We start from the raw sequence: 27,152 nt of genomic DNA on the forward strand, positions 1-27,152 counted from the left end.
ATGTATCACACATGGCATGAAAAGTGAAAATAGCAGCCTTTTATGCAGTTAGCCTGTTTGTAAGCTCTTGAGAGATATTGAAAATATCAACACAGAGGTAGAACATGTGATGAAACTTTCACCTCTATCTTTTTTAATTCAGAATCAAAGTAGTTATTTTATGGATTATACAGCAGATCTTTTTAATATGAGCTTTTCTGTGTCTCTAATTTAACCATGAATGGAGTTTCATTTCTTTTTTTAAATCGTTGCTGAAAACTTAATCATACATTTACAACAGCATACTTTTACAGTCTTGTGTATCTGACAGTGCCTTATGTTTTCCATCAGGAACATTTTAAACATCTCTCATGATCCGTGCTGAACATGAAATACAGGTATCTTTCCTTAGACTATTAATTTTGATATACAGTACAACGTATCTGATTTAATTGACACTGTCTCCTCTCTACTTCATAATTAGGTGTGGAAAATGTAAAAATAATGCTTTTCAAATAAAAGCAGGAAATGGATTTTGTTTATATATATTCTTATACAGTACTTTAGCTTTCTGCATTTTTTAAGATACATGTAAGTGTCCACAAGAAGACATAAAGACACACGGGACTGTCACACAACAATCCAGACTGCATTTTTAAAAATAGAAGATAATTTATATTCAAAAAGTACACTTTTTCTGTGTTAAGACATCTTCAGTCTACAGTGTGTTTTTCACTGTCAGATATAAGTACGGCCACCTTTTGCTGTTACTGTACCTTTCTAAATGAGATAACTGTTAAATAAGGAAAGAGGCACAGATCAGAGGGCACCTTGTTAGAGCTGATTACTCAGTCACACTAGGCTAATAAACACAGCAGTGTTTAGAAACAAAAATGGTTTTTAAAAGTATTGGGTATAGCTTCCCTGAGGTCACAGCACAAGTGAGAGTTGCAGTTTGACCTCTTTAGTAAGGTTCTATTGACTCACTCATTTATTAAATCACAGACCTGAATGTGGGAGAGGAAGGGTTGTAATGGTACAGTAAGTGAATTTAAACAAATGGGCAAATAGTGATTTTTTTCTTCTCTGTCTTCAGTGTCCTCTGCTATGTTTATATGCATTTTATATACAGTCTGTATTTATATGCAGTATATAACATTTTACTTCACATTTTAAAATAAGTGGTAGAAATAATGTTTAATACTTTTTCTATAAACAAGGTTCTGTACAGTATAAATCAAGAATCCATAGATACACAGAAGTGAGGAGATTACCACTGTAGTTCTACAGATACTTTACAAGAAGCTCTGGTTATAGTACACCACTCATTAATAGAATGTCTTTTAAAGTGTTTTTATAGAACTTAATTTACTGATATGTCCATTATTCTATATGTTCATATTCATCTAGAGGTTTGTATATTTATAAAATGCTTTCTGTCTAGTAACTCTATGGAAATCCAATTTTTTCAAGCATCCATCCATTTTCTAACCTCTTCCAATTCAGGGTCGCAGGGGAGATGGGGTGTATTGTGGCAAGCAATGGGATCAAGGTGCCCCATACCCTGGACAGAACACCAGTCAATCACCGGGCACACACAGACACAGACACAAACATGGACACCCTAGGACCAGAAACCGGTTAACCCACCAGTATGTATAGACTGTGGGAGGAAACCCATGTGAACATGGGGAGATAAATAAACTCCACACACTGTAGATAGGATCCCAGGCTCACAGTTGAACCCAGGGCCACAGAGCTGTGACACAGCAGCAGTGCTAACCCCTGCACCACCTCTCCACCCCTGTTTCCAGCTTTGAAATAACTTTGACATGTTTTTCGTTCTATTCATTTGCTAAAGATATCTTTACTTTACACTGCGAAGTAAAGATTAGACCTCCCAAGACATCAAACAGCCTATTGTAGCTTGAAGCCACTTTGACCAAATACAGCCTGTAAGTGTTAAAAACAATTCAAAATACCATGTGTTGCCAGCTCCTCTTTAAAAGCTGTAATTGAATAGCTAAAATGTTTGTAGATAAAAATAAGGGATCTATGTTTGTTCCTCTAGGTTATTAAAACATTGCACCTACAGTACAATGGTCATAACTCATTTCACAAATACATGAGGTCATTTCTGTGATAAAGAAGAAATAGCACATTGATATCCACTGAAGAAAGGCCATGGTTTGCAGTATGAAATAACAGAATTTAGCCATTTAATTGTTTACCAAGTACTGTTTTTATGACTTTTGTGTTAGATACAGATAGTTGCTTTTCCAAGAGTAGTGTTGTCAATCATAATAAATGCAACAACTTATACAGTATATGTGTTGGAAATACAAGTTTATTATTTTCTTCTTAAGTTTTAGGTTCAACTCAATCCTGAAAGTTTGGCAAGCAAGGAATTTGTAATTTAGAAGATGTAACTTAGTATCTCAGCCTTTAAGATTAATATAAACACTATGAAAAGAATATGATCCCCCAAGCTCCCTACTGGTATTAACTAGTGTGGAGTTTTTTCAGTTTCATAATAGTAATTGTCTAGAATGCAATGGATTCCATTTACAACAAATTGTTTTCAAAGACCACTTAAAAGTCCCTGCAATGTGCAATGTGCTTCCCATGAATAATGTAAAGGACTACTATTTCCTTGATTGGCACTAGTATTCAAAACAAACACCACAAAACAGCATAGCATCTTTGTCTTTATACTACATATTATACTGTAATAAGACTGATAATGGTACCATATATAATCACTTATATGCTATATATACCACTATGGTGGATCTACTATACTGTATTTTATTTCATAAAAGAGTTTTTCTTTTGCTTCTTTATGTGACATCTAAGTGATTATATAATAACCATTTCTTGTACTTTCTGGGCTAATTGATCATGTGCTGCAGTATGTCATCTCGGGTAGTTGAAATGCTCCCCCTCAACCATAAATCCTAAATCCACAATGTGCCCAGAGTTATGATAAACATGTGCTTCAGGAGTTGTTACCATTGAGAGTTCACTTAAAACTGAGGCACAAAGTGCTGCCTTTAGACTTTTTTCAGAGTACTGGGAAAGAAGAAAAAAGATTCTCTTTAAAAGCAGTGGTCTGTGAAATTCAGGTTTTACAAATTCCCTGTTCTGTTAAAAATTCTCAGATGAAAAGCTAATCAAGCTTGTCAAACTACAGTGTGGAACACACAAGGATTCCCATATGCTACTCCAGAGCTGGTTGCATTGTGATATCAGAGACAATAATTGTCTTCCTTGATAAACACATAGTTTTTCTTTTCCATTCTGAAATGATTAAAAGTCCTATAAGAGCTATTATGCTTATAGTGTTTACGTACGGTAAATACATCTTATTCTTTGCAGCTGTCATTAACTTTTCTGTTTTCTGGTCCATACGCTGCATGCAGGAAGTCAACTTATCCTTTCCAGTCTTTTTCAGTATATTTATGTATAAATTGTTCTTTGTTCAGTGTTTATTTTATGTAAATTACCTGGAAAAGGGCATATAATATTATCTGCAATATGAATAATAATTGTTTAAAGTACTTCTTTAAGGTACTGCCACACAGCTATTACTAAGTCATTATGATGATTTATTAGTTGTTCAGCTTACCTAGATGAGGATGTTCAGAATTTGATCTACTTAAGTCCATGTCTGTAGCACATAATAAAAGAGGATACTGTTGTCTATTCAAGATTATACTGTAAAGATATTTTTAAATTGAAGGATTGTACTGAGGAACATCCATTCAGGAGACTCCATTCAGTCTCCTAAATGTTGAATGGTACTGTAGGACTTACTGTATATTTCAGGAGCACAATGATAATATTTAAGTTCTTTGATAACCTTTTTTCTATTTATTACTAATGAAACATTTGAGTTTATAAATTATAGATTCACTTGTCAGAATTCTTATTTACTATATCTGTCTTCTTCATTGATGGAAGGCTCTGTTTGTCTCTTTACTGATAATATATATATATATTCCTGTGATTTGCTACCATCTATTCAGGAAATTGATCTTTGACAGTGGATCAAATCTTAATTAAACCTTTAACTTGTTTAGTTCAGTCTTTTCTAGAAGGTATGTTTACCGTGGTAACCCCTGTAGGATTGCTCCTTTGGTTCCCAGTGTTTGCTTTTGTGATTCAAATGGGTCTTCAGTTAAAAATATTTGCTCCTTTGTCCTGTCCTCAATGAAGTACCTTCAAATAACCTTAGATGTATTGACAAAGGATTTCAAGTTTTCAATTCTTTTTAGAGGCTTTTTTCTTTGTTATTAGTTCAACATTCTTCAGGATTGTCTTCCTGGTGGTTGAATTTCTAGCTATAAGCCTTCCAAGTAAATGTCATAAAAAATGAAGGTATTTAAACTGAACATGTTTGGTAAAAAATGAACAACAGCTATTTTCCAGCATTTTAACTCTAATTTCTAATATTTGCTCTACAACTAGAAAAATATTAAACTTTTCAAATCTATTCATAATGACAGTGATAGGGACTGTATACTGTATATACTGTATACAGCAAAGACAAAGATAACAAAATGAGAGTCTCTTAGCACATCCAAATGTTACTATAATTTTTAATATAGTTAATATTAATTAATATTAATATTTTTAATATAATAGTACTTAATACAGTTATTACAACTATAATGCTGTGTTATCCATGTGCATAGTAGATGCTTGGTAGATGTGTTTATATGTCATAAACCTTTTAGATAATCTTGTCAAAATTTCGGCATAAGGATTTACAGAAATCCTGCTTGTGACATGTCATATCCAGACAATAGAATTCAAATTGCGTCTCCCAGCTTTTTTACTGGTTCAACCACTCCTGCAATTTTTAAGTCACTCATTACTGTCCAATGATTGAGTTTAGTAAAAATAGGTTGTTTAAAATAAAGAGGTAAAAAAATATTGCCAATATAGAAAATACTTCCCACTAAGATTTAAACAAATGATACACATTTTGCTGATTTAGTTTGCTTGATCTTAGGCATGCAAAGTTTCAATTCTTCTCTAAAACAATTCACATGAGGAGGACAGTTTCACAGTGCTTGGTGAATCATATCATCATGTCTCTGTGTTATTTTAGAATGCACCTCATCCAGATTGATTCTGTGCAGCGCTGGATGGAAGACTTGAGGTACATGACCGAAGTGGAGTGCATGTGCATTCTCCAGTCGAAGCCCATCAGCGTGGACGAGGATGTCCACAGCGAGCTGATCATCAACCCGGAACACGTGGTGCGGGACAATCTCCAGACACTTCTGAAGAGAGCTTTCATCATCAGCACGGAGCTAAGCAAGATGTCCCAAAAGCTGGAGAAGAACAGGTGGCAGAGAGTGCACAGCACAGCTGTGAGAGCCAACTGCCACGTCCGCTCTCTGGTCAACGAGTACAACACCTTTGCTAGGAACTCCCCAGCAGAAATACAGAAGGTAACCTTTTCTGCCACAATTAGTTTGAGAAAGAAGACAAGCACCAAAATAAACACAAAATACGTTTCTTTTACTTTTTACTTAAAACTTAAATCTAATACAGTAAATCAGCATTTTGAATTTGCTGAACTCATGAACCATTCAATTGACAAAGTGACTCATAGTTTATCCATCACCCTTCAGTAACTCATGTTGTAATATCAATAAGCTATGAAATGGAGGAGAAAAAAATGGCATACATTAATCACAATTTCCCCCAGAGTATTTCCTACAAGAATGAAAGATTACATCTTGCATGGAGTGCAAAAGTTTAATACAAAGTTTCCTGAACAAATACTTATTTAGCTGTCTGATTAAAAACATCATTGTTTAAAAAAACAGTATAAAAAGAACATCACATACTTGTAATATTCTAATTTGATTCTCCCAGTTTTTCAAACAAAATTGTTGTGTATTATCTTTCATTGTAAACAGCTTGCTTTGTGTTAAAGTATGTTTAATTAATTTCACAATGCAAACACATCTGAAGTAATGAAACAATGAAGATATAGTTTTCTTTACTTGAACACAAAACTTTTGAACCGAACTTCAGGAGGGATGAAAGTCACCAAAGTCTCCTTTATCTCTGAGGTCTATCTTGTAATCCTCCATGACCGCACTTCCTGAAAAGTCATATACCTGTATACTATAGTTCAGCTCTCTCTTCTTGCATTCATCTTCCTGCAACCCTCCTCTACCTTTGCAGATACCCCTTGGTTTCACCCCACTCTGCAAGGGAGCCCTGACTGCCTTGTCTAAGTTCCCACTTAACATTCCTAAAGGCATTTTCTAATTGGATAATGTTATTACTTATATTCTCAATACAATTAGGAATGCTTGGAATATTCTACAACATTACGAGCATTATTTTGCTTTGTGTGGACAATTGCCCCGATGAGCAATCTTCCAAATATATGTAATTCTAAAGGAGAAAGAAGCTTACATTTATAACTTTTTCTTCCCTTTAGACTGAAAGCACATGCATGACATCATACAGTATAATGATAATTATATTTAAACAGAGAATTATACAGTATATTTCTAAAATATCAACATCATAGCAAATTCAATTAGACATTTTGTGCTTCAAAGGTTAGAGCTCAGCAGTGGAAATGAGGTCTACTATATAATCACTTAGATGTCACATGAAGTCAGAATTTGTCTTGTGATAAATTGACGTTTTGTGTGTGGCAAAGAGGTTTCTGTTTGTACAGAGTGGTGAGCAATTGATCTAATGAACACAGGAAGTTTGGAAGAATCTGTTGTAGCCAAAAAGCATTTTAACAGAGCAGCATAGGGACCTCAAAAACACCCACTGAATGCTATCTCTGAATGGAAACAATTAAGAAACAGAGGACTGCAATTCACAGAGTTTTAGAGACAGAGAAACAGAAGAGGTATCAACAGTTCCTTGCATATTGTGTAGCTTTGACTACATACAGTATTGTAGCAGTGGAGATTTGTTCTCTTGTTCTTATGAGCCAAAAGTAAAGAGATGTGATGGATACTATATGAAGAACAGTCAGTTGTTTTTTATCTCTGAACACAGTGCCATAGAGGAATTGCAGTAGGAGCTTGGAAATTGTTATGTACGGGTCTCTATAATAGAAGCAGTGTAGCATTAAGAGTCAACAGTAATTTACTCTGTTTGTTACTGTACAGTTACATTGTGACATTTTTTCAGCTGGTGCAAAAAGGTCATTTTATTTTATTGGTCAATAATTCACACCATTACTAAAGCTTTGAAGGTAAGGCAGTCTCTGTGTTGTGTTTTGGAAGTCACATTACGGGCCACACATTTCATTTTGTCAGCACTATGGGAATAACTTTACATGTTGTTGGCACACCTGATATTCTCGATTTTTTTGTTTTAATTTCCCATCCACATGACAGAAACTGGGTTTTTCTATTTTTCAATGTACTGTAGCAGTTTTGTAGGACCAAGTTCTAGCTAGCTTCTAGCTAGAACATTGATGTTTTCTTATGCCACATACATAGAAGACATTTACTTATGTACTGTAAAACTGAAATGATTACTTAAATGAGTCACACAATTAGTTAACATATGATTGAATATGGATACATTTAAAAAATGCATTATGTTCAGTCTGACCTTACTTTTCTCGGAACAAGTGTTTTTCAATGGTCTTGAGCAGATTTAAATATTTAGATTTTATTTTACCTCTTATTTGGTTTAAATATAGAAAATGCATTCAAACCCTCAAGCAATTTTAGAAAAAAAACATGTAAATTGAATTTCTGCTCTGTGTCAGTTTTCCTTTTACTTCTTTAAAAATAAAAAAGAAATGTGAGCCTCAGTAGAAGTGCTTTAATACAATATTACACATTAAACTTCCAACTCTAATTGGATCTCAATAATTGTACTGTACAGTATGTGTGTATGCCTGTGATGCACAGCAGTCTTGTCCAGAGTATATTTTGCATTGCACACATTGTCTACTAAGTTAGGCTACAGCTCAATGTGGCCTTGAATTGGACTAAGTGGTTAATGTGAAATGGATGGTCCTATCCACCAGGGACTCATAAGCGCAAGAGTAGAGCCCTCTCTAATTTGTATGTTTGTTTTATTTCAGCTATTTCAATATCAGTTCATTTTTAAAGTCCATGATGTTCTGTCCTGTCTCCAAAAGTGACCACATATCTACAGTATATTATTATGTTTAGTTGCACAGATTATATTTATTGTAGGTTTTCCCTATTTCTTTCCCTTTAGTATGAAAAAACCCTGTTGGAGAAGTGCATGGAGCTGACAACCATCACAGAGAGGTATTTTCTTTCTGACAAAAGGTGAAAACTGTACACTGCAACTGCAATCTTAATGCTGTTAATAACTCCCAGAAAATGACAGTAAATACTGTAGCTCTGTGCACCTTGATGAGAAGTAGGAGCTGGATTTATTTTAAGGAAATATACTGTTTTATAGGTAGGATAGTAAATACATAAAATGCATTTTTGAAGGGTAACAGTTCAAAAGATATAATGCATTTAACATTTGAAGACAAACAACATGAAAAGGAATGATTAAGTTTAACATAAACCGAGGCAACTTTTTTAGATGGCTACTCTTGAGTTGCAGCAAGATACTAAAGCCTGCTTGTACACAGTCTACTTGCACAGTACTTGTATCTACATACTGTATAGACACATTTTCAGTGTCCTGTATAATTACAACAAAATAATTGGATTTACTTTCTTCCAAAGGTGCATACACACCGAAGATGATTTTTTTTTAAAGTCTATGAAAGAAGCCGTCCATGAAATACTGACAGATGTCAGTGAATCCTTCAGCCAAATGATTGATTTGGTCTTAGCTAATGAGATACAGGTCAGTAAAAATGACCACCGCCTTTGTTTGGATGCTGTGACAATATTAAGTGTTTCCTACATTATTGTATTCGTTTTCTTTTACAAGGTATTAATTTTTCCTGCATGTTACAATTCATATTTCCATCCTCTTCTATTAATGCACAAGTGAAGGTACCTGAATGAAATGTGTACTAGACACTGGAGCCCATATTAAATCAATGGTTATTATGCTGTGGTTTCTATGTTTGCAATGGCTGTGGTGACAGAGTACATCTGGTGCAGAGTTAATGGACATCCTCTACGTTAGTACAAGTACTAAACATTCATCAGTTGAGCTACTGTATATTCTATTTCCTTTATTCAGAACAGATAATGCATTTAAAATAAATATCATGTTATGTTTTCTAGATATGCCAGCTAGAGTCAATAAAATGAATCAGAGATTGAAAAAAACACTATAAATTTCTGCTTCCATTTCTAATATGTACATGTATAATAACAAAAATACCATTCTCTATTTCACAGTCAAACACAAACATGTTTTATTAAATCAGCAAGTAGAAAACCATGAGCTGAAAATGAAGGACTGAATGTTATAGACATAGGTAATATACTTTACATGGGTGATATGGTATGTCTGGATTAAAAGGTTTCATTTAAATAAATTGTTTAAATCTTTTTTAGTTCCTAAAATGTAGATTATTCTACAAGATCCTATTTGATTTGCAATCCTGAGGTTCACAAGTAACAATTGTTTAATAATTTGTGTTCCATACGTGTTCCAATTCTCATTTTATTTTTAATTTTAATTTAATCTTGGATTGTCATATGAAGTGTTTCAGAAAAAAAGAAACGCGGTGCAAAAATGTCAAAGCTTTGGAAAGGGTTGTGGTAATACAGAAAAATGTAACAAGCCACCCCACCATTAGGCTATATTATTAAAAGGTCATTCATAAGTCTCTTGGTGGTGTCCATGGATGAAAAACTAAAGACTAGAACTCTGGCCATACAGTCTCCTGCTGTCTCTTACCTTTTTCTTAGAAAATATATTGTTAGGAAGAATATGTTTTCCAACTTTGTACAATGTCTAATTAAGAAAGATAACAAAATCACCCATAATACATACAGTATTAAAATACATTAAAACGTCTGCTGTTTCACCTTTTCCCTTTTGCCTGGGTACAATTTCTTAGACACTTACCAGGTCTCACGTACTGTAAATCATTATCTAGACACACTAGAAAGCATGAGATAATATACTGTAGATGAGATCAAAGAAATTGTTTACATTAGAATTCTCTGTTGCATTAGTAGGTTTGTGGTGTGTATTCAACACTGAGACCTCAAGTACACTCTGCTGAAATTGAAAATGGTCAGGCTCATAAGAGCATTTATTTTTATCTAAAACACAGGGTAATTAAAGCTTTAGTCTCTTTTGCTTTTGGAAATTTAAGCCAATTTATGAATAGAGCAATAATGTTTTTTTAGAAATAGTAGAGTAACAGTATTTTGATAAAATTACAGCATTAGTCTTTCCATACAAATGAGTGGCAATTAAGTTATCTTAATATTGTAAGTAGTATACATACTGTACATATACATACATATTGCTATCATTTGTACTGCCATTTAAAGACATTTGTACTTTATATTCTAAGAATAAGTTGTAAACCTTATTTCAATAAATGACTAGATAAATTACTTTGTCACTTTGATTACATAGTGACACTGATTACCCTTTAAAACAGCAAGATTACTTGGTGTCATACATGCTTTTCTGTTGTTTGTTAAAAAAATAAAAGACTACTTTTATATAATAGAACAACACCAGTTTTAAATTGTTAAAATCACGTGATAGCTTCTAAAATTCTTTATAATTTAATTAAAAGCTATTCTTAGGTAAACCTTCCAACTGAGTTTTAAAAATGCAGTTATTGGAGATCTGGAACATAATGTAAGGTGGCTGATTTCTATATTTAGTTTGAAAATCATATTACTCAAGATATGAATACTCTATTAATTTGAAACCTAAGATGTTGAGTTTATTAATTTTGTTACCTGGAATGTTTCTGCAGCTGGCCTGTTTAGTTTTGTCCTTGAGTGAATTCTGATCTGGTAACAGCAGTTTACACTTGACATTATTTGGAATTAAATTAGATTCCATTTACGTAATTTTCCAGGTCTTACTACTTAATCTTTGCCTTCACTTTGTTGAATAGTATTTCGTTGACTTTTCACCATTATGAATTTGAAGAACTTTGGAAATATACAAGAGATATACTACAGAATTTAGTTTAGTAAGAATGATCAATTTAGTTGTGAATCTAGATGACTATAACTAACTTGAATTTTATCATTCTTTTATGTTAACTTGAAAAAAATGTATTTTATATTCTGTCCTTTAAAAGGTATTAATACTTGAAATATACCACAGCGTCTCAGTAATGATTAAAACTTCCCAGTTTTCTGACTGATGGAAGCATAAGGTCAGTAGGAGAGAATCGATCCAATGCTATTTATTGCTGTTTATTTGGATGCAAGGATTTATTTAATTAACACATCTGTTTGCCTTTACAGATCTTGGTGAGACAAATAGAATCTTCAGATAACATATACACCATAGGTTCGGCAATCAGCAGTCTGCTCACTCTTACGCAGGACGGTGTCCAGTTGTGCAGCCTCATAGCAAAGGTGAGTTTACTGAAAGCAGTCCTTTCCCTTACTTCTTAATGTGCTCTCTGCCATGAACTGTCCTATTTAATTGCTCTTTTTGTTGATGGTGCCCCTAATAGCAGGGGCATAAAGCACAGCAGGCAGGGATTACATCACTTCCCTGTTTAAATGGAACTTTCAAGAAAGCTTCTGTTTCATACAGACAGAGGGATGTAATGCAATTAAAGTACAAGCTCCCATCTCTCTACACGAATAATAAGATTCTTTCCTTGTTGTCATCAAACACCCCACACATTCACCACCAAATCAATAAGAGTCAGTCCCATTAGGCATGCTCAAATCAGAACTGTTTTGCCTTTAGGGTAAATGAATATAAGGTCTGCTGCCATTGATCCTCAGATCATGACTTCTTTGCCTTGCAGTCACTTAAGTTGTTATTTGTACTTATTTTGTATTAGCAAGGAAGCTGGCTTAAAAGTTTTGTTTCGGGCTAAAAGCCTTAGACCTTAAGGGACTAATTTGTTTTGCACAAATGAGTGTTCAAGCAAAAATGGTGTGTGAACTAAATTCATAATGGAAGTAAAACATTTCGGAGCACTTGAAATCTGCCATTTACTATATATGGGGCAGGGGACTAACCTGTAACACTGGTTTTGCAGGATTTTATTATTAAATTAGTAGGTTCCCTCCTTAGACCGCTTTTTGAATGCATCACTAGGAACATTTGGATTTGGTGCATTTTAAATGTATTTAAAAATTATTTAAACAGTTCTTATATTTCACATCTTCGTCACCAATGTATTTTCTGTACATTAATATCTTTACATTTTTAGCAGTACTGTATAATATCGGAGCTGAGATTTTTATGCTTGAGTGAAATAAGATATTTACAGTATGTCTTTATACTCTTCTTGACAGCTTTGCTTGCAGCTTGTGGTGTGCTGTATAAAAAGCACTAGATGAAGTCCTGCAGCAAGATAATATTATAAAATGAGGTCAGGTGAAAATAACCCTATCAACAGCACACATAACAAACTGCTTCCAAGAGACATAATTGGGTCTCAAGATTTTAAAATGGGTATATCCTTGGTTGTGGATACGCTGATTATATTCCACATTCTGAAGTGCAGGAGGTAAACAGAGGGGGATATGGGCAAAATCATAATAATGAGGAAACACAGGAAGCTAGGACAGACAGTTTCCATTCTTCTAGCCAAAGAACTGCTGATACAAAAATGGTGGCACTACCATAACTCCATATTTGTGAAAAGCAAGTAGATACCTATAAACCTGTTGTTCCCTGACAGTAAGTAACACATTGACTGTTACACTAATGTATCTGCAAATTTTGAGGGATTAACTTTTGGAAAGATAATAAATTAACAATACCTTAGTCAGTCATTGCATGAAAGATCAGCTGGGAAATAACACTAAAATATAATTACTAAGGATACTGAGTTCTAGACTGGCATACAGTCACTTCTTTATCAAAATAATGTAAGAGACGTGGCAGTGGCTGGGATTGTCTGTGAAATAAAAACGTCTTAAACTGTATATATACTGTCTTATATATATAAATTTAAAACATGTCGAATGTGTAAAAACTAAAATGTTTTACAAATATGTTAATGATTGTAATGCTATCATGCACTTTGAAACATGCTAGGGGTGATGTCATAAAGATCTACAGTATTCACCTTTTTCAGTCTTGTGGATGTTTTATGCATTGGTGATACATAATCATTTTAGATGTCTTCTATATTTCGAGCACGTTTTCCGGTTTCATTATCTAAAGTGAACAGATTGAAATGAACATGTATGACGTGAAATATTTTCTTAAACAGAGAGTTCAACGAAGAAGTTAGGAAGTCTTGCAGTTAAAGACCCATGGAAAGACAATCACCAGTGCCCTCTGAAGTTAATAAGTGACGAGGGGCAAAAGCAGTGTGAATTTTTCAAGTAACAATTCAGCCGAGTGAGAACAAGCTAGCTGGCTAAAAACAAATCTATATTTGTGCTGGAGAGCCACTTTCTTTTGTCATTTTTCCACATATCTAGGTTCAGAGTTTTTAGGTTTTCCATTAAACTATGTATTTTGAATGGAAACAAGTAACATTGAAAATAATTGCTTCTTCTATTAATTACTGTAGATTATGTTAGATGAAGGAAGGAGACCAAACATTTGCTTTTGAAAAAAAAAGTTATCAATAAGACATACAGTAAGTTGTGATTAAAATTGCTTCAAGGATATAAAGTGAAATGATACTGTATTTCTATTTTGTGGTTTCACTGGGTTTACTTGTTTTTCTTTTCTTATTAGATCTTAGTCAACTGAGCTTTTGCAGAGCTTTCTGATATGAGAGTTGAAAACTGCAAACAGAAAATGTTTTCTGTATATAGTACTGTACATAGCCTGTGAGAGACCTAATGCATCAAAACAAGAATAAAAATTAATGTTTCAGATATCTGTGCATTTTTATATGTCAAGCAATTCTTTTGTGATTACATTGTTATTGGTACAAGTGTTATACCATCAAAAAAAATATCTGTAAGATAATGCTTTCAAAGGGAAAACAAGCCCCTTTCCTTCACATTGAAAATCTATGGGTTTAAAAATAATCTTTTCTGGCAAAAGACGGTAAACAGTGGCTAACAATCAATTTGCCCTGCCACTCAGTATTGAAGTATTGCATCAAACTATAAAATTTAGTCTTGAGATTTTTACTGGGCTAGGAAATTCTTCAGCAGGCAGAACACAGACTTCTAGGTACAGTATGCTTCTAAGGCACATCACTTGAACTGCACATGACAATCTGAATCATTTTGAGAAAAATGTCATTCAGTCAAGCTAATAAGAGCAGACTTTCCTATAAATAATTTATTCATTGCTCTACAGAGAAAGAAAATGCCAATACCTGAAAAAAAGATTCCTCCCCCCCAAGGGAAGCTGAAGTTGTGTGTGCTGTTCATGTAATCAATGAGTTTCTTGAGTTTGTTAAACATATTTCTCAGACAAGAAGCACAACAAGAAGAGCTCAAGTTTCATGCTGCCTATATTTTAGTATTCCACATGTCATATATACAGTACATATATAAGGCATTGAGGGTATATAAATAATGTACCGACAAATTGTGTTATACAATCAAAAGCAATGGTCTTCAAAGAATGAGCTAAGAAAAACATCACTACACTTTCCTCACAAAGACAAAAAAAAACACTTCTGTAATGAGATCCCATTGGCTAACTGTTAACCCCAGGAGTGTCAGACACAATTTAGGCAGATTTGGTGATGCCTGACTGTGTGACAGCTCTTTATGACTTCCTGTGGCACTGTAAAAGGAATGAATAGTAGGCACTTTTTCCCTGTTTTACAGAAGTGGGAAACAGATAAGAAGCAATGCCTGCCTCCAGCTTCCACACAATTCCACATTTGTACAATCGCATTGCTGCTATTGCTTTTATATAACAAATGTTACAAAACAGAGGCGGCCATAGGGCTCATCTAGCTTGAACTTTGCCTTGTGAGTTGTTGTTTTTGACAATTTTAGAAAATTAAAAAAAAAACATTACAGGATAAGAAATGATTCACAGGATAAGAAGTGAGTTAAATTCATAGTTTTGTTTGTTCTATTAATTGATGAGATTCTATTGCTTCAGATGCAATCAATACTTTTTCTATTTTCTATATTATTGAATAAATGCTCTTCAATATTTGACTGTAACTCCAATGAGAATCGGAGCATGTTTTTTAATGAAGGGAAACCACTGGCCAACAGGTAGAACAAGTAGAGCACATAGCAATAATTCTGTCCCCAAGCCTGTCACTCTTTCATGGTGAAAGAGCATTAAAATAAACCGGGCTATCTACCATATAAGCCTGGTTTATTTTAATGCTGGATTGTGTGTATTAATGATATAGCCTCTGCACAGTTCTGACAGTGCCCTATGAGCCAGCCTACAGCATTGTTAGTAAGAAGGAAATGGGAGAAATCTTTCTTCAGGATAAAAAAAGAGTCTTCCTTCTACCACAGATTATAAAGAGTTTTTGTTTGCAAAAGTATTCCTTAATTTGATTTTAGATTCAGAATGCTTATTTAGAAAATGCAGACAGTGACATTTTATGGAGAATCTAGATCACAAAGCTGCTGAGCTGGGTTTCGCATCGGATTCAAGGTCAGGTATTGTGTGGGCAGAGTAGAATTAACTCAAAAACACTACAAAGCAGAGTCTAACCATTAGCCATTCCATTCTTATACCCTATAATCTCTGTCTGTGTGGGCTCTGTCAGCTGAATAATGGATCATATTAAGATAATGATAGTAGTTACCTCATGTTATGGGTAATTCAACCAAACCAAACACAGAGGGACATTTTATCAGCAAGTCCTGTGATATTGGGGCATCTCTCCAGATATAGTTTTTACCTGTTGAACTGAGGATATAAAAAACTCAGACACCTAGAAAAATGAATCTCAATTACATTTATTTACAAAAATAGATACTCATAATACAAGGCCAAAATTGTGTCAACATTACCAACTTGGTATTTCTGAAATTTAGCACAAAGAAAGGAAAGTCTACAAAATAGTTCTTTTTTATTAGGTGAGCGTTGTAAATACTGGGATGATAGTTGATAAAATTGTATTTTTTTGTTTTTGGTCTTGAGGAAACTCACATGAACACAGGGTGAGCATACAAACTCCACACATATAGCACCCCAGGTATTGAACCCAGGGCCCCAGCACTGCAAGGTAGCAGGCCTAACCACTGCACCCCTGTGGCACTTCCAGGGAACAGCTGTATTAATTCAACTTTTGCTTTTAAAACATACTGTAACCGTAACATTCCAAACGGAGAAACCAGAGCTGTAAAAACATTAAGCAGAGAATGTAATGTATTATTGACTGAAAAGACCGTTTTGCATGGCTGCTTTTTTAATTTCTTGATCCTGTTTGTCTCACTATAGGAAGGAGCCGTGGTTGCCCTTTTTAAGATCTGCAGGCAAGACTGCTTTAGCTGTCTCTATGCACATGCTTTGAGAACACTGGCATCTATCTGTTGTGTGGAAGAAGGAATAAACCAGCTGGAAAAGGTACTGGAATGTCAGACACAACTCTACATAGGGATTTATAGGTGATTTATCATAGTCATTGATGGTGAGTGTAAGAGCTGATTTCTACAGTATCTTAAAACTGATAAATATATCTTTAGAGAGGATAATGATGTTTCGAATTAAATTATTTTACTCTTATTTCTTTGATGTCATCAGTAAACCCCATAGAAAGAGTGCAAATATATCAATCAAATATATCAATCAAAGAGCAAATTTAACCGTATTTTTTCTAGATTTCTGACAAGTACATCTTATCATATGTTCATAAGTACATAACCTGCAGCTGTAAATTGTGACTGTAGTAATATCAGGTTTAGTGGCATCTCTGTCCTGAGTGGCTTGCTTTGCATTGCAAGTAAAACTAATTTCATGAGTTCATGTTAGCCCGCAGTGGACTACGTCTTTCAGGTCCTAGTGTAGAGTGCTTATTAGAGTCCCATAGGAATTCCTTGATGTCTGTGCTCAGGCATGAGGATTTCAGTGTGGATGTTAAGGTGAAGGATGAGAAGAATTAAAGCATCATCACCTTACCTGTTTTACAAGCACACTAAAAATAAAACAGAATTCAATATTCAACAGTACTACTGTCAAATTGTAATGTCTCAACATTTTGATGAATCAATAACATAATTTTCTAGGATAAAGTTTATTCATGGTTAATGTAATAGTCATAGACAATGTCATAGACATTGCATATATCTGTGTAAGTGAAATTACAAATACTTCAGCTTTACTCCTTAAGCTTTCTGTGATTGTCATGAATATTTTCATGACAATCACATGGTATTTTCTGTAATGGTATGTTGGTGCATTACAGGAGATTTCCAGTCAAAGGAGATCTTATCATGTTTTGTTAGCAGGCTTTAAGCCCTGTGACTTTTGTTTTGAAAAATATTCTTAGGCAAGAACTTGATCACAACAAGAATATTGGGGTATTTTCAGTCGCATCTGACGCTGTCAGATTAATCTAGAAACTTTTTAAAAATCAGCACAGCTTCTCAAGGCAAATGATTGTTTTCCTGTGCCTCTCTGTTTTCTCACAAGTAGCTATAATTGGATACAATTTAATGTTAATTTTGTGAAAGGAATCAAGTGGAGGAATTCTCTGTGGATTGTATTTCAAACAGTGCCTGCCAAGAAGGAAAATTCCCATGATATGTTATGTACACAAACATTTTTTTTTAATATTGCTGCATTCATAGCTTTGTTCTTTATCGGACTTTAGGGGCATTTACAAGAGAAAATATACTATTGTGTTTTGATACATATGGCTAAAAAGTATGCTTCAGTGCTCTGGGTATTCTAATGCCAAAGCAAATAAAAAAGAATGGTACTACAGCACCAAAAACTCAATTGGCATGAGATTTTTAAAACTGAAATATGTGGCAGTCATTTTAAAATAAAATACACACAAATTCAATTGCTTAATAAATTACAACTGACACTATCCTAAAGATTTCTTTCAAATCATAAACACTAAGCCTAGCTATGAATTCCATTACGCCTTGTTTGTGACTAGTGACTAGAAAATAAAAGCCTTAATATTTTTTTAAAGCATGGCACATATTTTTCACATGAAAGATCTGAATCTGGCTTTTATTATACCACTCAGAAAATATAATGAATCACTGACAAGAGGCACTTGAAATAGCTTTCACATAAAAGCTTATCACACCACACAAAAGAAAAAACAATATTGATTTACCATTTACAGTATAGTTATCAGATATTTCAATTGAGATATTTCACAATTCACATTTCAGTGTTCTAGTGTAGCCTGCCATTGAAATTAGTTTTTTTAAAAGGAAGTTCCCTACAGTATGTAGTAATACAGCATGACAACAGCTCTTAAAAGTTGTTAAATCCCTTACATTTGTTTTGTCTACTGTATGTATTACAATAAATATTTGTCAAACATACAGTATTGTGTGTACATTGTCTTAGTTGCCCCAATTTACACGATTAGTGTAAAAAACTTTCTAACTGACATTTGAATGTTATGCAAATAAAAGTAGTGAATGATGGAACTGCACAGACATATCTGCTTCATTTAATAAGGAACTATTAGGGCACTTCTCTGTGGAGTATTTTAAAAATGTAAACATGATTTAAGAATCAGATCTGTACAACTGGAAAAAGGTTGTCTGTTATATTTGGATATTCCATTAATCTTTTCCTAGATTTTTTGTTTCTCCAGAAAAAGGAAAACAAAGGACTTAGATCTGACAGTAATCTATAAAGCATGTACAGTATAGCTGTACAAAGTTACTGTATAATACATTACCTCTTAAAAGCAATTTCCTCCAACTCTGTATTAATTTAAAATAATAATCCTTAAGCAAGTTGATTCTAACTGTATTGGATTATAGAAGTACCTTTCCCCACTGGTGGTTTAATTTTACACACGCTAACGTATGACAAGAAAGAGGGAAATGGGGAAGGCCAAACACCTTATATTTAACGACTAAGATGATTTTCTCTTACTGAAGCTTCTTGTTACAATAACGTGTGTCAGAACCTTACAGCTTCAGGCAGCCATGTAGTTATAAAAAATGAAATAACACAATGCTGCTTCTTTAAAGAACTTTGCACAAAACCGTCTCAGGAGAAACTGTTAGAGAAGGCTACAAGTAGAACATAAGTGATCAATGAGCCTTGATAAAAACACCTGTCTGTGAGGAAAAAAAAATAGCAGGTAGGGCAACGGATGAGGTAATAAAATTAAAATGACTGATTCTTCTCTTTTTCAGTTCACTGAATTAAAACTCCCTAGCTGTCTCTGTTTGCTAAAATTTATGTTGCATACACAAACAAAATTACCGAAACATTATTGTACTGTATAAACATAACTAATAATTATGTTCTGCCTAATTCCTTTACTGAAGGCAAATGTATGTAGGCAGATAAGGTGTGTATGATTTGATAGGTATTTCTGTAATTTATTACTGACTTTTTATTTATTGATGAATTACTGATTTGTGTTTTACAACATAACATGAATTTTAATGGTATATGAATGATATAATTTTGTTTTGGTAGGGATATTGCATAGCTAAAACCTATGTTCCTCAGCTACTGTACATAGCATGTTCAAAACATGGAAATATGTAGATAAATATACAGTATATGTTGTTGAAATAAAAAATAAATATTGTATGAAAGAAATTTACATATCAAAGTTCTTATAGAAGTTCAATAACAGAAAAAAATGAGTCTTCAAGTAAGTAATCATGCCTTTTGAAGAGGGGTAGCAAGTTTCTTTAATTCCATTTTATGACAAATTCTCCAGGGTTTGAGAATCAGATGATGTACTGTACTGAAAACAATCCAGAGTGGTTTCAATGAAATACTAGCCCGAGGTGTGTGCAAGTCAAATAAACCTAGCCAGATAATCTAACAGCCTTGAGTAGCTTAGAATTTAATTTTCAATAAGTATAGTAATTACTTCAGTAATGAAAAAAAGTACTTTTTTCAAATTCTGTTTTTAATGAATCTTTTTATATAAGAAAGTTAGAAAAAATCCCCTACTATTCTTAAATTCTATTCCTTAACATGATAAGTTAATAATATCATCACTTTATTAACCCTTTACAATTTCTTGCATTAGGAATTATCTTTTCCCATACCCCAGCTTGCTCTCCATGAGACACACAGACAGGGAGAGAAGCTTGGAGTCAGAGCGCAGGGTCAGCCATTGTACAGCACCCCTGGAGCAGTTGGGGTTGAGGGCCTTGCTCAGGGGCCCAACGTAGTAGGATTCCTCTGCCAGCTGCAGGATACGAACCAGCAACCTCCCAGCCACAGGCGCAGATCCTTAGCCACAGAGCCACCACACCGCCCCATGGATAAGGATGCAAAATGCAGCTTAAAAACAGTTATATATTTATTTTTTTATGTGAAAGAGAAAAAAATATCTGTTTTAGAATTGGCTCTTTTTTACATCCTCCCCACATAAATCTGTAGCTGTCAGCCTGTCAACAAACAATGGAATCTGGTACAGTAAGAAAACTAAACAGAAACCCTAAAACACAATAATTTTCATTAGCAGAATTTCTGGTAAAGTGGAATGCTAAAAATGCATAATAACTTTTGTGCTGATAGAGACATAATAGAATAATATAACCACTACAAATTTCATTCCATTATGCACTATTTTATAAACACAAGGCTGAACATTATTCAGAATTAAGATTATTCAAAATACAAAGGCTGGCAAATGAGAAAAATACCCATGAGGCATGATGATGAGAAACTGGTGCTGTTAATTGTTTCTTAAAACCTGCCTTTGGGAGTTACAATACATTGAAGCTTTTTCATACGGTGTACTACAGTACTGTAAGTGTACTACTGAAAATTCCATTGTGGTACAATGTTACATTTCTTTAGTGTTGTAGTTAAAAAATGTTTCTGCTATTCTGTTACTATACCCTTTTATGATGTAGAGCATATTCTGGTGTGCATTATTCACTCATAACCGTCAGCTTCCGTTCTTTTGTTGTGCTGTACAACACTGCCATCATGTGAAAAAGATGGTAAAAAAGTTCTCTATAAAGAAACTTGTTCATTACATACAAATTAACACTATAGAGTACACTGCATGTTTTCTTATTGTCACATCCACCTCCTCATCTTTATTCAAACTTCCTATCGGGATTTAGCTATTTATTTTAGAATTCAATGTCTCACTTTTTCTGTTATATCACTTCTCATTTCTCTCAGGTTGTATTGTATTCTTTAGTGTGCCCTTGACTCTCAGATTGGCAGTGCTGGAGACTTTGTAAGACAAAGTTAGCTTAGATCCTTTGGTTTACAGCTTACTGTACATACAGGTTTACAGGTAATTCCAGACATTGAGTGCAGCCCAGCAGGGTTTCCTTCAGTGCTGCTTGGTGGTCTACACTGCCTGTATACAGTAGTCTGTACACTGTTTACTGTTTCGTTTTGTATGCTGTAGTACCTGCATTGCTGTCGCACTTTGCATAATGCATAATTTGCTGGCCTTTTGTAAATGTACTGTATCAGCTCATTTCTCTCCGAATTTATAAACACTTTTACATATTTCCCCTGGAACTTGCCTCCCAGATTTCTAATTCATTTGGACAGTCCATATCACCATCTTTACCCATTTTCACATTCTTTTTCTCTTGTGTTTCTTATCTACCCCTAAGCCTCATATCCGTGCTCCTTCCTCCATTCTCCCACACACCTGAAGAAGGCCCTACTGCTGACTAGTCTCACTTTTGTGTGGGGTGCATGTTAGGTTTTCTATTTGGATTAGTACTGGAGGCTAATGTACAGCTCTTTTGGCTGCAATCAAAGTTTAGATACGACACAAGAAGAATTCCTATACATTCCTAAGAAATCAAATAGATTAGTTAAGCTATTGTATTGAATTTAAGATATAAAAACTCTGCTTGTCATCTTGAATGCAATTAATCAAAAACGGGTTGTCATCCCCAGTGAACTGTCTTGCAGTACCTGATGCCAGGTTTGTCCCTTGTCCTTCTGACATTTTAAATGATGTTCAATCAGAATTAAAATAAAAGGCTGGCATGCTTCCAGAGTTCTTTTCATTGAGTTAGTAATTATAAAAACGCTTGTAACAGCAATTTCTCTGGAGCTATAAAACAGTTTTTATTAGATTACATTGCTGTCTTACTTAAATATATCATGAGACAATTAAAGATGTCGGCCATTTGCCAGAACAATGACAGCAAGCACTTTGGATGTACCCAAAATTTCATCAACATGTGAGTCTCCCCAATGTAATAAGTTGGTCGCTTACATTTTTGTTTCACAAATATCATGTTACAGCATTTTTCTAAATATAATTATTATCAAGAAAATCACAATTAAGTAAGAAACTATATGATTGTAAAAATATACTGTACTATATGTATTATGTGTTGAATTGTGCTATTGCATTGTTATTGCACTTAGCTCATTTTTGCCTTACAGTATGTACTGTATGGTCCTGAATAAGTACAGTATGTACAATTCATCTCCGTGTATACAGATAATAGAAAAAACAGATACACAGTGACACATGCTTCTCTTGAGCTAGCTTCACTTGAATTTTTTCTGAATGTTTCCCTCCAAAGAGTGGTTTGCTTTCAAAAAGCTGCATTTCCTGTAACTGAACGACCCATTTTTCATGACCCATAGGTTATGCCCTAACAGCATAACTGAAGTATTGTAATGTGGTACCAAGATTTTGATTCACATAAGCCTATGTGCAACAATTCTGCTTCCACTGAAGTTCTATTTTATAAGCATGGAAGCAGGATGTGTTTTAGACATTCTGCCTGTTCAGGAAAAAATATTCTTTTCCTACTCCAATAATCCATTGTTTAATGCATTCTTTAAGGATTCATAATCTATAAAAATATACAATATTCTGTTTAAATATTCCATGAATTGGACCAGAGTTGGACAATTTCAGATTTCAAGTCCCATATACTTACAGGTTTTACAGATACTTTGTATAAATTATTAAAAGGAAGGTAATTTCTTAAAAAAGTTCCCAACCCCTTCTTAATATTTAGTGTTTTGGGTGTGTCTTCTTTGGTGTCTTTTTTCTTGTGTTTCTTACTCATTTGTATTTTTAACCACAGTGTAGTAAAGTATAAAAGCAACCCTGATGTGCTGATAGAGAACAGAGGAACATTATAACATGAAAATGTGTCTGTAAACTTGTCTGTACAACCCAAATGGATTTTGGTTTCTTTTTCAAAGCAATAAGACATGTAGAAAAAAGAAGTGATTTGGCATAGAACCCAAACAATTAGTTCAATTAAGTAATTAAGATCAGTGGTCGACTGAAGAACCAGTAGACCTCACGTGCTGTGGCTGTCAGGCCCTCCTCTTTACAGTTACAGTATTACTTAACTTATCGAATTTGTGGATTTGCTAACAAACCTGTTACAGATCTACAAAGGTAAAAAATAATGTTGCTATAGGAGGTGATATTTGCATGACAGAATTAGGTCTTTTTACTTGAAATTGCACTTGCACGCTTTTCCAACATAGAAAAATGAACATAAATCAGTAACAGAGCTACAGCAGTATTATATGTGTACAGAACGCTTTAGCGAGCAAAAAGGGAAAACTGCTGTGTTGTGAAAGTTGGTGTTTTCTTTTTTTTGTGTTTGTAAAAACATTTTATTTAGTGATTGATTCTAATGTAAACGTGTGAAACGGACAGTTTGTTATGACTTTCCCAGTCGAGTGACTGATGAAGTGTTGAACACATCTGTTGTGCAGGTGGATGGAATCTTGTGTTTGGCTGATATCCTCACAGATGAGAGCAATGCTGAAGCAGCACGTGCTGAAGCTGCTGCTGTAGTGGCTCAGATTACGTCTCCACATCACACTTTCACACAGCATCTCAGCAGCTTTCTGGAGAACATGGAAGACATTGTGACGGCACTCATCAGTGAGTTCGCAGCTCTGGACTCATTCTTTTTTTTTTTTTCTGCCCCGATTATTGCATGCTTGCAAACTTTGTTTTGCAAGGTGTAAGGTTAGATTTATGAAGTGCTGTTCTGCCTAAATGTACGTAAAATATTTTATTATTATCTCAAGAAACTTTTAGTGGTGTTTAAGATTTTTTCGATCACACAAATAAAGCACATAGAAAGAATTATTATTATTATTATGGCACCAGTACTACTACAATTACAACTACAACTACTACTACTACAACTACTACTACTAATAATAATATTAATAATAATAATAATAATAATAATAATAATAATTATTATTATTATTATTATTATTATTATTATTATTGAGAAATCAAGTGTGTGGCACTTTACTAGATTAAGACAAATTAGAGTCATAGAATATTTTAACAGAACTAATAAAATGATTGATTTGTTTCTGTTCCAGAACTTTGCCAGAATGCATCCTCTGGAGAGGTGTTCTTATTAGCATCTGCAGCTTTGGCTAACATTACCTTCTTCGATACCATGGCCTGTGAAATTCTCATGCAGCTGAATGCTGTTCGAATCCTGTTTGAAGCTTGTCGTGATCGCAAGAGAGTAGATACACCTTACTCGAAAGACCAGGTAAAAAGACATCGTCACGGAAATAACTTTTCTCCCCATTCTCTGGAATGCTTACAAGGTAACGTAAAACTACAGTATCTGTGTCACACATAATAAGTATATGTGGAACTCACATTTATCTCTTAACATAATATAATAATGTAGAATAATATAACATTAATAATAATAATATATACATTTTCTTATCTTTTGTGCTAACATAACTTTATATTGTATATACACTTTTAATTCTTACTTTAAATTATGTTTAAATAGAACATTTTAAAATATGCATTAAAAACATTGTATTAATTAATTTAAACTTAATGGGGTTGCATTAATACAGTCAATTACTGTACTTAAATGGCGCTGAATCACAAAGCTGCTTCTTTTTTATTTTAATGACTAAAGTGGATGAATGGCATACAACAAAGCAACACATATAAAAGTTTTCTAGTTTAAGACATTTATGTCCTTTAAAGTAACTTCAATATCTTAAAAGGGCCCTATTTCATTTTTACATTCTCCACAAACAAGATTTGAATACACTTTTCTTTCTGGATCATTAAATTAAATGTAAAAAAACAGTTATGTGACAAATGAAAATAAACCCATCACTATAAACTACTGTAATTTAGTGAAATTGGCAAGCATTAACACACTCAGAAAATCACCCTTTTATTGCCACGTTGAGAGGAAAATAATCCACAATATAGATCTCCAAAATGCCGAAGGTTAGCTTTTAAGGAGGTAGTCATATTATGAGACAACCATTCACAAACGGTCTTTTGTCTCTTCCACAGTGAAGTGAGATTTTTTACTCTCAGCATTGTGAGACATTATACAACACTTGAAATCCCTTTTGGGGTTGCGAGTTTTCTTATTTCTGTTTGACCTTTCCATTTAAGGCTTTTGCATTTTTGTCAAATGTTATTTTTCTTTGAAAGTAATAAATCATTCATGGAGCACTCCATGTTGTGTATGCTCGCTTGTTCTTTCAAACTCTTTCATTATTTAAGGAGGAAAACATCAATCAGAATCAACATTAATATATGATTCAAGGAAGGAAAAAAAAAGAAAATCATGGTTTAGCTACCTTATTTTGTCCCTATGAAGATTTAAGTTTTTAGCGTTTTTCTCACGGGGACTTGAAAAATGATTTTCTTTTTATTTTATTCTTACTTGATTTATGGAGCTTTAAACGAATATTTTGGTCCATTTGGCTTCCATTTACCTACTGTATGTATAAATATTACATTTCCATTTTACCCACTTGCACGGTTTGTTTTGCATCCCTCCCTCCACCCCAACTTTACCCTTGTGGCAGCTTCTTGGTTTATGCCTTATATAGAAAGGGATTCCAACAGCCTTCCTCATAGCTGGATAGTCTTTCACTCACTTAAGCCAAGAAAACAAATTCCTCTACTCCATCTAACCATACAGTATGTTTGACTGAAGTACTGTACCTAACAAGGTCATAATCATATATTTCGGATGTGTTTGGTTCCTTGATATACTGTACTGTGCATGATCTGCTAAGTGAAAGCTTCATAGGCTGTATCTTTGCAACTTCAAAATCAAACGACTGATTCACTATCACGAAGCGGTATTCTATGCACAAATTGCTGCTCTAGTTAACAGTGCATGTCAAAGCCATTGAGAGTACAGTACTGCGAAAATTGTAAATAAATATCTTTGAAGCACAGATGTTGCAGGAAAATATGATAAACCTGCAGATGGGTGTTAATGTTTTACCATGCTTGTACATGGAATGAAAACTGAGGTGCAGTATGTTTGCACACTAGCTAGATGCACTGCAGTCAACAGTTGTTAGCTGGCAAAGAGATATTTCTGCGAATATACAGTATATTCCAGTAGCAAAATGAAACCAAATTGTTCTCCATGTGAGGAATTTCTAAACTGGATCTTTGAAACTCCATTCCAATGGGTTATTTTGAATTATTTGCACTTCTCAGTTGGATATTTTGTCACAAATGTTTATAAATTACTTAAAATTAAATTAATTTCAGTTTGATGAAAGTCTTAATTAAATAACTGAGCTTTTAGACCATAATAAAAGTTGCAAAAAGGGAGGAGACTATTCAGCCTATCTTGCTAGTGCATGTAAGGATATAATCTAGAGAGAAATCCAGAAAACACTTAAGTTTTGAGTTGGTGTATGGAGGCCTGGTTCCAGCTGATCTCTGGCACTAAGTCTTAATCTCAATTCATATGGCCATGACATCACAAAACCAGGCAGCTGTGACAGAGATCATTTGAAGTTCAGACTGACAGCAGAAGGGTAATTCACCACATACAGTAATACAGCACATATGGAGTGCAGTGCCCAAGGACACGTCTGTGCATCTGTCCAACAATCAGGAGAATATGTCCTGGGTACACTGATGTTTTGGGGTCAGGAAATGTCAGATGTCTAATGGAAAGACATCAAATTTTTACACTATTATGTCTGAGAGTTCGTTGTGTAGTTTTACTTTCCTCTCAGAC

At 34.1% G+C, this 27,152-nt stretch overlaps 1 protein-coding gene across 3 annotated transcripts in view; it reads left to right on the forward strand.

Moving 5' to 3' along the window:
• LOC102690369 (INSC spindle orientation adaptor protein) overlaps positions 1-27,152 on the forward strand; it is a 63,489-nt gene that overhangs the window by 32,795 nt on the left and 3,542 nt on the right. For all 3 annotated transcript variants that reach the window (XM_015338088.2, XM_015338089.2, XM_006642486.3), the window contains 7 exons: positions 5,096-5,441; positions 8,215-8,267; positions 8,703-8,826; positions 11,385-11,498; positions 16,447-16,572; positions 23,857-24,028; positions 24,487-24,665. In XM_015338088.2, the coding sequence (XP_015193574.1) occupies positions 5,096-5,441; positions 8,215-8,267; positions 8,703-8,826; positions 11,385-11,498; positions 16,447-16,572; positions 23,857-24,028; positions 24,487-24,665 (1,114 nt within the window). The remainder of the gene's footprint in view (positions 1-5,095; positions 5,442-8,214; positions 8,268-8,702; positions 8,827-11,384; positions 11,499-16,446; positions 16,573-23,856; positions 24,029-24,486; positions 24,666-27,152) is intronic.

Source organism: Lepisosteus oculatus, chromosome 21 (genome assembly GCF_040954835.1).
Source record: "Lepisosteus oculatus isolate fLepOcu1 chromosome 21, fLepOcu1.hap2, whole genome shotgun sequence".
In the NCBI taxonomy this organism is placed as follows: Eukaryota; Metazoa; Chordata; class Actinopteri; order Semionotiformes; family Lepisosteidae; genus Lepisosteus; species Lepisosteus oculatus.